This window comes from Phalacrocorax aristotelis, chromosome 6, assembly GCF_949628215.1.
Source record: "Phalacrocorax aristotelis chromosome 6, bGulAri2.1, whole genome shotgun sequence".
Lineage (NCBI taxonomy): Eukaryota > Metazoa > Chordata > Aves > Suliformes > Phalacrocoracidae > Phalacrocorax > Phalacrocorax aristotelis.
In genome coordinates, this window is record NC_134281.1 from 41,590,230 (window position 1) to 41,605,169 (window position 14,940).

At 41.3% G+C, this 14,940-nt stretch overlaps 1 protein-coding gene across 3 annotated transcripts in view; it reads right to left on the minus strand.

The window, feature by feature from the left end:
* ROR1 (receptor tyrosine kinase like orphan receptor 1) overlaps nucleotides 1–14,940 on the minus strand; it is a 174,452-nt gene that overhangs the window by 40,076 nt on the left and 119,436 nt on the right. For all 3 annotated transcript variants that reach the window (XR_012661197.1, XM_075097369.1, XM_075097368.1), the window contains exons 3-4: nucleotides 3,488–3,775; nucleotides 1,990–2,020 (exon numbers count right to left, since the gene is read on the minus strand). Coding sequence is in view for 2 of the 3 variants with exons in the window: in XM_075097369.1 (XP_074953470.1) it covers nucleotides 1,990–2,020; nucleotides 3,488–3,775 (319 nt within the window). In the remaining variant the exon portion in view is untranslated. The remainder of the gene's footprint in view (nucleotides 1–1,989; nucleotides 2,021–3,487; nucleotides 3,776–14,940) is intronic.

The window sequence follows — 14,940 nt, forward strand, 5'->3', positions numbered from 1 at the left end:
CTAGACAGAGCCCACAACTTCCCAGGGTAACGAAGTGTGATTTAATATCTTCTTTGGTTACAAAATTGTAAGGGAAAATTATAAAGTCAACTATTAGAAGACATCTCACTTTTTTTCACCTCTTCACTTTCTTTGCAGTTGTGTACACGTATACCAATGGACAGTCAATGCTGAAAACAAAACGAAAATCTTGGATTAAGCCACTTTAAAGCCGGTTTAATATTTGATACGGTGCATACAGAAAGCAGTGATTGATTGTTCCCTGGATATATGAGCTTTACACGCAGAATAAGACAGGGCCATGTCAAGCTAGAAGAAGGGTGCTTAGCTCAGGTGGAGTGTAATACTACTAGTTTCCAAACCAGCACTTGTGACACTAGTTTATGTTTTCCTCATGGTCTGGATGATGCTGTGCAGACATCACCTTAGAGCTCAGCCTAACACTCACTGAATTAGAAGGACCATTTGCTGTTACTTCTCCATAACTGGGGGAGGCTTTTAGGTACTCAAGTTGTAGTTCCTTTTATTCAGGGGTACATAAGAACCCCAAAACCCTGCCAGAAAGAAAAATGGGAAAAAGGTTCCCAAATCTATTCTGTTTTTAAAAAGTGAGGCAATCCTGAGTGGCTTAGACAGTGAAATTCCAGCACAGGTCTCTGCTTTCTGTGCTCTCACTGCTCTCCCATGGATTTCTGACCACCAAGGGCATGTAGCTTAACCTTAAAAATGTCAGAAACCCCAAACTAGGTGGAAGCAGACAAAAAATACACATCATCTCAACCCATTAAGTCTCCAAATTGCTAAAGAGCACAACAGCCCCCACTTCCCACACCACCATGAAGCTTTCCTCCCCAGAACACCGCACTCACAAAAAGGAGCCTAAGTCCAAGCAAAGAGCTCTCCTTCCAAAACAAACTCAGTAACTTCATATTAAGTACCTTCAAAAGGGAAGACAAAAACACATTTTATGATGTTCCATTAGAGGGCATCCTAGCATGTCCCTTTGTAGTCAGATGTTTCCCCTAATTTATATCCTCTGCAATACTTTGTGAATGACCTCCTGTAAGGACAGTCGGTAACATTCACATCCCCAATGGGCATTTGCATCCCTTGTAATCGTATTAATAGTTTCATTTTATGTTTTAGTTGGTACAGTATTTCTCTTCTAATGGTACAGCTTCCCTTACCAGGAGAGATGGATTTATAGTATTGTTCCATGCACATAAGATGTGAATAAGCTGGATACGCCATCACAAAATTAATTTAAAACTTCAGAACAGTTGAAGATCACACTTGAAAACAATAATGAACTACAAAAGGTGAGCAAGTTTATCATGTAGCTTGAAACTAGAGGGGAAGATAAATGTATGTTCTCAAAAGCTATCAAAGATGGAAGCCCCACTGCCAAAATACAACAGCGTGGCAACTGCTCAGACCCAGCAGCATGGGCCCAGCAGCAGGAACAGAACCCGAGCTCCAGGATACAGGGAGCTGTTGTAAAAACAGCCACTACTCTCACTCACGTACTCAATCTTCAAAAACCCAGTTTTAAGACAGTTTACTAATACAGGTAGAGGTAGATATAGATACAGTTTAGCATCATCAGTCCCCTTAAAATTAGTAAGAAGCCCCTAGGTAATAAAACCTACTTATAGTGATAAGTATTTTCTGAATTGGGCTGAGACATGTATGAAGATCAGTTTCTACTCACACCTGTAGGTACACTGAAATCAGTTAAAAGGCTGAAGGCACCAGAGGAACTAAAGGTTATAGTATTGGAAATTAAGAAGTCTAGGGTAAGAAATAGGAGTTGACATGATAACATGAAAATATATCTACAAGACAGATAATTCAGTTATAATAAATTACCATACTATCTGACTTAAAGTGGAATGTAAAAGTGCTGCTGTCACACAAAATGAAAAATGTACTTCTGACTGCTGAAATGGAAGATTAATGAATCAACATAACAGACATGAAACAACTTACGATGATCCTGGACTTGCTGTTGGCGGGGGACCTGGAAAAGTGACAGAAGAAAAACAGTGTGATGAGTTATGGTAAGGTAGTAAGCAGGAAGCTTTTGAAAACCTTTTAAAAGATAAAAGTAACAGACTGTCATGTTGGATGTGGTTTATGTAGTTTAACAGATGAGTTGCAGTTTCTCAGTACCAAAGAGAAGACACTATCCCGTAGCAGTGATTGTCTGCAAAATACCATAGACTAAGACAATAAACAGGTGAGGCACTCATCCTGCAGTTCAACTGTGTCTTAGGCAATCATAGAAAAGGTTACAGCAAACCACAGGAGGCTTGTAGAAATGCATGTTTTAACTGTAAGTGGGAGAAAACAGCATAATTTCCCCTTATCAATCTTCATTATTTATCAGGGAATTCATACTAGGTCTGATTCAGATGCATTGATCAAATTTGTTCTGACCTCAGTGGGCTTTGGCTGAGAGGGTTTCATTGCTACTGCCCTCGGTGCTTATATTTTGGCAGCTACTGGAAGGGCTGAGCAGGCTGGAGTACATGTTCACCAGCACAGCACAGACTGAACAGTCAGCTGCAGCAGATTTCAGGGAAGTTCTTACTAATGAGTATTCGCTCTAGAAACTGAACTGTGACATTAAATATTGCTCCAGTCAGAAAAAAGAAAAACACTTACTGTTTTCTACAGGAGCATCTATAAAAGTATCTTTTCTCAGATGAAAATCTCCTACGTTCCAGATACAGGCTTAAAGGACAACAACTGCCTTATGAGAGAACACCTAATTATTAATTTCTTATTAGAATTTAGAAAATGTGGGAGATTTATGAAAAAAGACTATGAAGCTCATTACATACATCATTCACTGTGTGTTATTTGTCCAGTTCCTAAGAGGATTAACTAGGACTCTGTGCAAACACCTTCATCTCAGTGAACTATTTCCCTTTGAATGTGGAGGTGGAGCAGAAGACACACAAAACCTGTTTCTTGTTTGGAATCTTCTCAGTTGTTCAGATCAGCTCTGAAGGCAATTATCCCAGTACAAACTTTGAAGAAAATGTGCTTATTTTACCTGACAGGTGTGTGTGTGTGTATATATATGTACCACTAACATGCCTCCAATCTACACTCCAAGCTGAAATTTCTCACTTACCAGAGACAAAGGAGGTCACTTGATAATAAAACATTTTTTCTCATCCGGTCTGAATCCACTCCGGTAGCATATTAATGAACATTGCTGTTGAGTGACCCCTGCATTTCAATCCTGCTTCCAGTAGGCTTTTATATAGTAAAAGCCACCGTTACTGGCAACACAGACATCTCAACTGAGCAAAGAGCAAACACGCAGAGAAGATAAGCTGCCACCCCAAAAATAGGCTGAATCAGACCGGCTGAAAATAACTACATCAGTGTGTTAATTTTCAGTGGATGAACACACTTTTCTACAGAGTTGTTCTTTTAGGTAATGGTTTGAACAGTTTAAAAGGAGAAAACTTACCAAATTTCACAAACAGCACGCCAGTTGTAGAAACAGTCTTTCTGCCATTAGTCGCAACGCACTGGAAGTAGCCAGTATCTGTGGTGTCAAGGTTCCTTATTCGCAGTCGAGACCCGTAGCTTGTGGCACGGAAGGAGATCCTCCGGGGTTCTTGGACTACCGGAGCATCATTTTTCAGCCAGCGGACCGTCGGAGGAGGATTGCCAGAGACTTTACAGTGCAGCTCTGCGGTCTGGCCAAGGGTGGTAGTTATGTTATTCATAGGTTCATCAAGTGTCAGGAAGTAGTCTGTTACGTAAAAAGAAAAAAAGGTGATTAAAGAACTCCAGCTCAGGAAATGTCATTTCAAAGAAAGCTCATGCTTGTCTTTGAAAGGAAAACAAAGGAAGCGGCTATCAGGTTTAGTAGAAAACGTTAATACCTGTTAAGTGATGTTTCAGGGCAGGCAGTAGGTCCCACATAGTTTTGCATGGTAATAAAAGGAACAAATTTTGGAATTTCCATTGCACTATAGTAATGTTGTATTTCTAGAAAACTTCCTTCATATACCCACGGATCCCCTCTACTTTCTCACCACCATCCTATTTGGCTTCATTCAACACAGAAAAAGGAGGTAACACTGCTGCTCTTTTTTCTTTTATTTTTCTTTTTTGCTAACCAATAAACATGAAAAACATGTATCAGAAACCCAGCTGCTCATTTTGATGCCTCTGCCTATGCAGATCTGCCTCTGCTCATCTTAGGACCCACAAAATATAGGAATAAATGAAATTAATTACTCAGAAGTTAAGATCTCGGAGCTATTTTTAACTGATTTGCAGAGCAGTGTAGACAGTATGTTGCCAATGATTTTGTAAGCACTAACTGCACAGACAAGGAATAAGGATCATATCTAGGTGATGGAGACTTTTTTTCTCACTCAGTATTTCCCTTGCTGAGAGTACTAAAGTTTATCTTATATCTGAAATAGGTCTCATGATAGGTGCAAGCAGAAGATCAAAGATTCTTTTGTTAAGATAGAGAATGCTAAATCAAAATTTAGCAAAATTAATCTCTTCTAATCCATTTAGGAACATTGCTTTCTCCTGTCAAGTGCTATTTCATTCTGCATCATTCAAGAAGAGGACTATTTCTAGTTAACTGTGTTCAACATTTAATTAAATCCTTTAAAGGCAGAGAGCAAGTTAGATTGGGTACAGGGAACGGAATACATGCACTTTCATCTCCGTGTCACAGGTTCAAATCTAACGGTGGTCATTAGGGGCCAAACCCCATTATCATCTGCTAGCTGCCTCAGCAGGGCAGCCAAGGAATGAGAAATCTAGAGGCTGTACTCTGCTCCTGTGCTCTCACAGCCAACCCAGGAGGTCAAGAAAAGCCTATCAGTAAGTAAAGCTGCGCTGTGCTGTGCTGCTTATGCTCCATCATTTTCAGGTCCATCTACTGTTAACTCCAGCAATAAGCCTGCCTAAAAGTATGAAAAAAATCTCTAGCATGTATAAAACCAGCTCAGCCAACTAACTTGCCTAACTAATCCACTTCCCTAATTATTTATTTTAATTATGTCTTCACTGGCTACTCCCTTCATGATGCTTTGAGTATATCAATATCCATTTTCTTTGTATTTAATCCGTTAGCATGTAAACTGTTACCCTGTATTTGCATAGCACTTTATATCATGCCTCCCTGTTCTCATTTGGTCCTGAGGAGCTATTAGGATAAACGTTTAGCACAAAGGAACTGCCCACACGTATCTTTTTCACTGATCAACTAGCCTTTTCATGTGCAGGTATGACACTGTGCAAAAGAACCCAACTTTTACCTCTGCTCCCATGGATCTAATTAGTTAGGAAATCTATGTATGGGGTAAAAAGGGCAGAGATCCCAGCCCTCGGTGAAGATAGGCAACAAAGTTTGATGTCTCTTGCCAGGGGTGTCAGACAGGCCTTTTAACTCTCCAGAATAATTTCTGCATGCTTCATTGCAAGACTAGAAATATGTCTGACTTGCTATCTTAATAACCTCACCAGGAAGCATAATCTAAGTCAGCACACGTATTCTTGGGTTCTCTCCACAATCTGGGTTTAATAAAATCACACTAATAGCATGGAACTGGATAACCGCATTTAATTATCCAATGTAACATTTCTATACCACAGTCATTTATATAATTCCTGATAACATTTCAGACTGCTTCAGACATCTACAGTGTAACACAGTCAGAGAACAGAACGGCCTCAGTCCTGTGATGGTCTTGCTGACAAATACCACAGTATATGTAATATTTTAAAGGTCACATGTGTACAGGAGAGACAAATAAAGGAGTAAGGATGCAGGGTAGGTTTCCAGTCTCTTTTGGATTTTTTTGAGAGTTTTTCTCTCCCTGGAGAAGGATTTTAAAGTATTATTAGCAACAGTAGTCAGTGAAAAAGTATGGCTGTAATGCAAGAGCTAAGATGGAACTTCTCTGTAGGTACAAACAGAAATAGCCTCTCAGCATCAGGAGCTTATGACTCTTCTCTAACTGTTCTCCACCTTCCTCCACTAACTACTACAGAAACGCTAAACCAAAATGCTTCTGCTGAATTCAGCTTAGCTTAGTCCTCAAATCCATACATTTTGAATACAAATCATAAATCAGATCAAGCGGATCACCTGAGATGAGATTTAAACAGGGCAGGTTTCAAGCAATTGGAAGCTTTATGAGAAGATGTTTCTCACAGATAAAGCAATTCTGTAATTGAAAACGAGTTGAAGGGCTAACAGTGCTTCTAAAAAACCTTGGACTGTTCCTAAGGGATACAAAAGTATAAGCATTTCTTCCCTGGCATGCAAAAAGCTATCCAATGTTGCCCTTGCCTGTCATGGAGGAGCCAAAGAGAAGCCCAATTTTATTTTTAATAATTGTGTCTAACTCTTACCTACCAAAGCCCATCAAATCTCCTAAACTACCGCCATTAACCTCTCCTTTTAATAACAACTATGCAGAGAACATATAAAATAGCTTCTGCCTGTGGCCAGGTTTCTGTCCAGGTCACCCTCTGTCAGCCACTCTCTGGTGCCATCAGCATTAACATCTCCTCCTTTTAGGACCAAAGGCCAAGAAAATGGTGGTAAATCCTCCTTTTGTGCTTTTAGTAGGAGGCAAACAGGGCTGATGAAACGGGATGGACCCACTGCTTGCATACACGAGGAAGACACTGTGTCTCATGGCCATGGTCTTGGAGCACGCCATGTTTTACCATATTTCATTTGACAGTCTCCCCGGACGCCCAGAGTTGACTCCCTCTGACCTAAAGAACAATTTCTTAGAAACACGATGGTTCTTATGTACAAAGTAATTACTGCACTTCTGAGAATTAACCAGTCTGGTGGCACTGGCCATTGGAAAGTCTGAGTTTTAATCCTGGCTCTGAGTAGTCTTGGGTGAATCACTTCAGTTCTGATTTTCAGAAGAGCCAAAGGGAAGTAGACACCCAAAGCCAATCAAGGCTCACATGGGATTTGTGCAACTAAGTCCTTTTAAAAACAGCCTTAAACCTTTTGGCTCAGTCTCTCCAGCTATAAAGTGAGGATAATAATCCCTCTTACATCATGGGGAGGCTGTTATGTACATTAATGAGATAATGCTCATAAAGCACTTTGAAGGTGAAAAGTGCTATGCTGGGATAAGCACTGTTATTATATTTTAAGTTAAATCTCAGGGTTTCAAGAACATAACAAAAGCCGGTCCATATTTTAGAGTAGCACTCTATAAAAACATTTTGGAAACATTTTAATTTAAAGAAGTATGGGAGAATAGCCTGAAAAAGTTCTAAATAAAATTTAGCCCACCTATAATTTAATAATAGTCAAACTGATTTTTTTTTAATTTGTAAAAACAATTTACTGCTGGGCCTAGGCCCTGAATGCCAAGTTTTAGCCCACAGAGATTTTTTTTTTTAATGGCTGAGTTATAAACCCTTGAAAAATGCTGACAGCCCCTTTACTATAGCAGCACTGGCGGGTGCCCTATAATGAACTTTTAAATGACTTGAGATAATATCTGGAAAGCCAAGCCTGAAATATATTTCTGGTTTTGAGCTGTTGCCAATGCAAACACAACACATCATAAGTCATCTTCATGATTCTAAGCGCATAAATTGGAGACACTGCATATAAAATCCAAATATTAGGTATCCTTCATGGCCAAACTTTTTGCTGGTTTGATGTTACAGAATAGCAACAGCTGTGCAAGGACAAAATGTAGTGCATTGCGTGTCTCAAAAGAAGAAAAGTGTGTGTATTTCCACAGCCGTCTTGACATTGTTAAATAGGAGCCTGCCCAGTCGTAATAAATCCTGAAGCATTCTACTACTATTAAGTGGAACCCAGGTGGCTTTCAAAATAAAAGCTCGTCCTCTCTGGCCAAGGAATGTTAATCTCCTCTGTGACCACATGGTTACTCTATCTTAAATTACCAAAGACACATCTTAGAGCAGTAACACCCTCTCTGCTTGGAGGAGGATTTTGCTGGCCACAGTGAGACCTTTTTTTCCCTCAAGCACTGTGTGTGCTATATGCTTTTGATTTCACTAGGTGTTTAAAGCACAATGGGGATGCAGGATTAGACCCTGAAATGTTCATTTTATGAGAATAATTGTTGTTTCATTTATCCTTTTCTTTATGCCCTTCTGATCTTTCAGAATATTCAAAGAAAAGCTAAAATTAAAGTCTCCTTTCAAGCTGTTGCAAGCCTGAAAACAGCTTTAATCCAGGTGCAACAGAGAGGCCGGTGTAACAAGTTACTTTCCATTATAGACGTGTAACAACACACTTGTCTGGAAAGGAGCATCCCCAGACCATTTCTCAAGCAAACCTACAGCTGTGGGGACACTGTTTCCAGCTGCTGGACTGGAGAATGAAATTAATTCTGGATTTGAAAATTCAAATCTGCATTGCAGCACGTAAAGCAACCACCTGACCTGGTTGGAGTGAGCTAGTTGGGACATCAGTCTTCCACGCTGCTTACTGCATTTATCTTTTTTCACCAAATGGTTTAGCAGCTCACTGGTTCTTTGTCATAGCATACATTGACAAGAAGAGATACAAAAAGTGTCCCAGTCAGTGACTGCAAGACAGATATGCTTAGTGATTGGTAACTTAAAGAGTTGATAACCTTTGTCTAAAGGAAAAGAGCCTGTTAGGCACATCAGAGGGTCTGACACAGTCTGGAAATAAGCATTTTCATTCATTCAGAGCTTTGGATTATCTACGTTAGTCTAGTCTGATGCTACACTTGGACGCACCCCATACTTAGATGTATTGGCACTGCCACTGAGCTCAGACTGTTGGAAATTTTCTGTACAGAATTGTTCTCTTTGGAGAAAGTCAACAATATGGAGCCTACCCAGCCTCAAGACACTGGAGGGACTTGCTGGTTGTTCCATATGTTCAATCAACTTGAGTTTTAAGCTAAAGAAGGAACCAGCGGGATTTTTGACTGAAGTGTGGCCATAGACAGAGCATATTCTTCTCAGTTGGAAAAAAGGATTAACCATTGATTGCTTGATCTGCCCATAACTCACAAAGGAAGACAACTCCTGGCAGGTCCGATCTGTGGGTCTGATCAACAGACCCTTGTTAATAAAAGGGGCAAAAGGAAGGCTCCCAGCTGGAATTTCACTTATTTTAAATGAGTAAAAGTAGAGGAATGACAGTAGGAAGAAAGGGATACCACACTCAACCCATGATTTGGCAACCCATATGAAGAATATCAGAGTTAAAGAAGCCCAGCATTGCAGAAATATTCAATTTCAACTGTCTTGGGACAAAAGGAAATAACTCTACTGCCTTTGTCTGACCAGCTTATTTTCAAACAAGTTCCCTCAGCGATGTGTATAAGCAAGACTCCATTCCGGATACACGCTGCGGCTGTGTGTTGGGCTTTCTCTTCCCAGACACTATCTAGAGGGTTTAGTGCCACCTGAGGATAGTTTACTGAATTGAAACAAGCTGACCACTGCCCGAGGCTTTATGGCTTTTCAGATGTCCACATGTGACATTCACTGTATTTGGGATTCTCAGAATTAAATGCTCCTTTCTGATAATCAGCAGCTTAGAGGTTGCCCTGGACCACAGGGAAGGGAGAGCTTGTGGAAGGAAACCAGTGCACAGATGCCCACAGATTGCCAAAAAATTATCAGGGGCTGAGCACCTGAATCCCATTGCTTTTGGACAGGAACTGGACAACTCACTGACCTTCATGCCAATATGAATTCTTAAAATGCATTTGAGAGTCCACATCTGCCTCTCCTTTTATGAGTCAACTTTCAGGTTTAAGGACAGATGTCTTGGTGATAGCTTTGATGCTATAATTTAGCAAGGGGAAATGAAGCTTTTCTTTACTCAGGAACCAGTTTTATAGCACAAGTAGGAAGCCTCTAAACTTTATCACAAAAAAAGTGATTTGGAATAGGTAAACAAACGTCCATATCCAGCTATAAACCCAACTACTGAAAACCATCAAGGGATTTTGTTGTCACTTTAGAAGCTGCTCTGCAGTAAAGAGCCACGTACAAAAACTCAAGCTGTTAAAGGAAGGGTGTATAGAAAGGTATGTGCCTTAAGATTAATGCTGTAGAGTCAAAGAAAAGCTGTTATTTTTGACATTTTGACACAGCATCACTTTAGGATCTGGTTCTTATTAGCCCTTTCTGTGCCTTTTAAAGGTCTTTTTTTTTTTTTAAACCAAAAATGTCAGGAAATTTGGAACAGAAACTTACAATAAAACACGTCCCTTGACCCTCTGATCTATCAATCTTTCAAATAAACAAAGATAGCTGGATGAGCCAGGAAAAGGTTATTATATATAGTTACCTTATGTATAATGGTCAGATATTCACTGCACACACTAAGGTTATATAAAAAATCCAAAATAAGTGAAGCATTTTGTGAAATATTTTTGCCATGAATGCCCAACATTACTCAGGGTGGTTTCTTTTTCAGGTTGTGTTCTGTGACCTTCAAATTTCACACCCTGTATTATTTATAAAATGAGACATTCAAGAAACACAAATTCTCAAATAAAAATGTACACTCCATCAGTGGAAAAGCAAACAAAAGGAGCTAATGTACTGTGGCTAAAAAAATTTTAAAACAAAGTAGCAGTAATTTACTGCCTCGCTACTAATGGGACCCCACAAATAGAATCAGAATCCTGAGCCCCATCAGGGGAGCTTGATTTACTGAATATCCCCCAGATAATAAAGGAAAATAAAAAGGTAAATTGTGCATGAATGTGAAAGCTGTAATTCCTCCCCTTTCACCACGTGTATCAAATTCACATCCAGTGATTTCAAAAGAAAATCTGGAAATCTCTAAAGAACTGGGGCCAATGTCAGGAGGCCTTGATCCACCTGGTTTTCTCCACGTTTGGTTTTGTTTATGTTTTTTAAGATGTAGTTTGCCTAAGAGTCAAATTCTCCTTGGGACATCAGAAAGATTCTCCCTATAAGAACTCATAGCCACGTCATTTACCTGCCTGGAAAGACTTGCCAAGGTGACAGCTTTAGCCTGGATTCATCAGTAAGGATGACAAGGCTTGCTTCACCCCTCAGGAAGCCCCCAGATGCAAAGGGTCCATCAGCAGAGTGGCTGTACCCACCCGGATGTCCTGCAGCCCCTTCTAAGCTCCATGGCCTCCTCTTGCACTGTAGCTGTCGTCCAGCCCACCCTGCCAGAGAATGATCTGCCCGCAGAAGGATCTCCAAGAAGTTAATGACACGCAGTCCCACGCACAGGGTAGTGGAACAAATACTGCAGCTCTTCCATCCTCTGTTTTGGACTTCCACAGCCATTTTCTGCTCTGGATCCCCAGACCATCCCAGGGGAGGGATGCTTGCTATAGGTAATCCTTGTATTGATATGCCTTTGAATACTTAAGGATAAATCTCAGCTTAACCTTAAACCACTGAGTGATTTGGGGTGCACTTTGTAAAATCCTGACTCTTGCTGCCAAGCTCTCCAGGGAATGTTTGCTTTCCATATAACACCTGGAGCACCACAAGACTGCTAATGCTGCTGAAGCAGTGACTGCAAGGTCTATGCCACACAGAGAGGCTGCGAGTGGTGGGGAGCTCAACGCCCAGGCTTGGGATGGTGAATGTCTGGAAATAAATGGTTCCCAAGCCCTGAATCATTCTAATGTTTTATACTTGTTTGGCAAAGCAGATATGCCATGAAAGGGAGAGGAAAATAGGTAGTACCTGCAAAAACTCACGCTAATCGGTTTTCTTTGGAAACTGAAGGACCAAGTGAAGAGCTCCTGGGTGGAGAAGGTATCAGCAATGAGCTAACATGGTGCAACCCAGCATTGGTGTCCTCAGCTCTGGCTCAACCACGGCCAGAACACATCCTTGTGCATGGTCAGGGAGCTGCCATGATGACACGAGCTCCTGAGGATGCTGCAGGCGGGCATGGGGGGGACCAGGAGGACCTGATCAGGGGAAGCTGCAGTGACAGCATCGTTCTCTTATATCGTTCTCTCTCCTGTAGAGTAAACGTCCACTGAAGTTGAATCCTACTCACAGTGAAAAGAAAACAATATTTCAAAGCTGACTCTTTCTTGGCAAAGGCTCCAATATTATCTTTGCCTAAGGATGAAGAGTTCCCAAACAATTCTTCTGCTGTACCAGATGTAAATAGGCTCTCATTCAAATTCAGGCCTATTTCATTGTAAATAAACTGACATCTGACAGAAGGGAAAGCCACAATTGTTTTTGTGGAAGAGAAGCAGCTGAATGAAGGGCTCTTCACCTTTTTAAATAAGGATGAGGGAAAAGAAGAGCTCATGGTAAATCAGCAGCTTTCTCAGACAAAGAGCTGGAGCAGGAGCTTGGTGTTCCATGGTGTAAGGGGAGAGAGGGGAGGCAATGCACAGGCAAGGAGAGATGAGAAATCAGAGTGCCTTAAACAAAAGGAAGACAGACAAATTAAAAAAATGCTCAGGGCCACTTGCCCTGCTCCCTTGCCTGCTGACACACCCCAAAAAAGAACTGCATTAAGGAACAGAGCAGAGACCCTAAAAGCCGGCACCAGGGCAGAGCATCTTCGTGAACTCCACTTACTCACGGTTTCATCTGGCCTTTTCCCTTTGCCTCAGATATCACCTATTGCCACAGTCAATGTCAAACAATTTCCAGAAAAGGAAATTGCTTTAAGCCACCAAGAGCGAATGGCTGAGCCATGGTGAGTGTCAGGAGCGGTTACAAAGTCTGGTGCCATAGGGCCATGTAGGAGCACGCATGAAGGGGGACTTCTCTGAGCCTCACAAAGTAATGAACTACGGTCCCCGCTGGATGTCTCCTGCCTGCCAGGCAGCTGTAGGCTCTCCCAGTCGAGGGAAATCTCAGCTAGCAACTTTGGGGTGAAAGGCTTCGCATCCTGCCACCAACCCCCTGAGATGGGCCTTTTCCTACCACCAGAGACCCCTTTTTTCCCTGAAGTTCGCTCGTTGTTTCTTATAAAATTAAATATTTATTGGATCACATTTTCATTTCCCTTTCCCTCACAGCATTCCCTCTGCACTCCATGATTTACCAGTTGGAAAAGAGAGAGAAATGCTCATAGCTAAATTTCTCCTATTTCAGAAGTGATTATTTTTTATTTTTTATGCACAGTTTGTTTGTTTTTTTAAGGTTTTGGTGAGAAACCACCTCCTCCCTCCCATCAATCGTTGCTTTCAACAGCTCTTCACGGGTGGCTGCATCTCTTTTAAATTCATTTCCTGTTAAAAAGAATAAACAGGCAACTGTTTAATGCTGTCGATTTAGCTTATTTAATAGAAATTGAAACCTGAATAGGGCTCAGTTGTAAGATAATCACTGCAGAACTCCCCAAGCAAGGGAAAGCACCATATTAAGTAATTATTTCAAAAGGCAGAATATTATTTGCAAGACTATGAGCTGTTTCTCCTTCCCAAACACAGGAGACATATTTGAGGAAGAGATGCTCATTTCCAAAAGGCAGCAGGTAGAGTTAAAGCCACTTAAAGCAGACAGCCATTTAACTGGGAAATTTGGCTGGAAACCACTTTCATGTGGTGAACTTAATAGGCTTTAAAATTAGTTTTACTGGGACGCCTGCGTGACCTCATGGCTGACTGCAGCAAAGACAAGTAGATGTTGATTTCTTGAGATGCTTGTTTGCAAAAGAAATGGAAACCAAGTGCACGCCTAATTTTCTCCTCTGAGGTTTCAACTCACCAAGTCAGCATGCACTGCAGTATATTTGGCCTTACACAAGCGAGAATTTCAAAGACCTTTAGTAGAACCAGTAGCTCCCACATTAAAGCCCCTGCTTCTCTCTTACACAAGACAAAACGTGTGTGCCTTACTTTGCTTGTAGGCACACTGGGAGAATCCGCCCCTCTGACTAAGCTTTTTGGGCAGCAAATGCATTTTAATCACATATGTAAATCCATGTTTAGGTGTGTAAGCTTACAGCAGTCTAAATGCTAATCAGAGCGAGCAAAGGGGCCGGTAATCCCCCAGGAATGCAGGATTCAGCCCAACAAGTGGTAATTGCTGCATTCCAGGTAGATTAGAAGCATGAAACTTCATTTTACCTGTTTCTGACAATATAGCTCAGGAACAGGTGCCATGGAAGTAATGTGGAAAATGGTTTAATTACTAACGTAGAGGGCAGCCTCAGCACTGGCACAGGAAGTGTAAGCTTTGCTTTGGGCAATAAGATGACTCAACATCCAGGATGGTGGCAGTTGCCGTGAATTCTACCTCTGCTAGCTCTGGAGCTGCTACTTTCCAACAGAGCCGGCACACCGAGGGTGGGACACCTGAACCCTGGTTGATACAATCCAGCGAGGAGAGTATTTTGAAGAAAGTAGACACCAAAGGAGGCAGGCAGTCCATGCTGCCACCAGGAATCTTCCTCTGTTTCCTAGCTACGTGAATCAAGCAGGGCTTTGGAGATGGCCCACCTGGGGCACATGCTACTGAAAAAAAGGAGCATTTGGACTACCAGCTGATGGCAAGCCTAACCAAAACATGGGTTAAACATCACCCTGGTCGTAAGAAACCAGTCTACACAAAACCTCCTGTTAGGAATAACAACAAAGAAGCTACTGGGACCTATTTTTCAGCACAGATCAGATATAATTTACTGTAAAATTACATTATCTTCAATATCTGTTCTGTACCTTTCCCTCTATGTAGGCTTTGTTTGGAGGCACGCACCTCTCCCTGCAATGTATAGCAATCTTTACCAATTGAACCCTTGGGCTCACAGTGGAGAACAACAAATATACCACTGATGATCATTTGCAAAAAATATTTCCACCACTCCAACAAAGTGTGACCCTCTTCTGTGATCATGGTATGGCTTCCTACAGAAAAATCTACCCTGTAGGTTAGTAAAGGTTGGCTGTCAAGGATATCGTAAAAGGCTTGAATTAA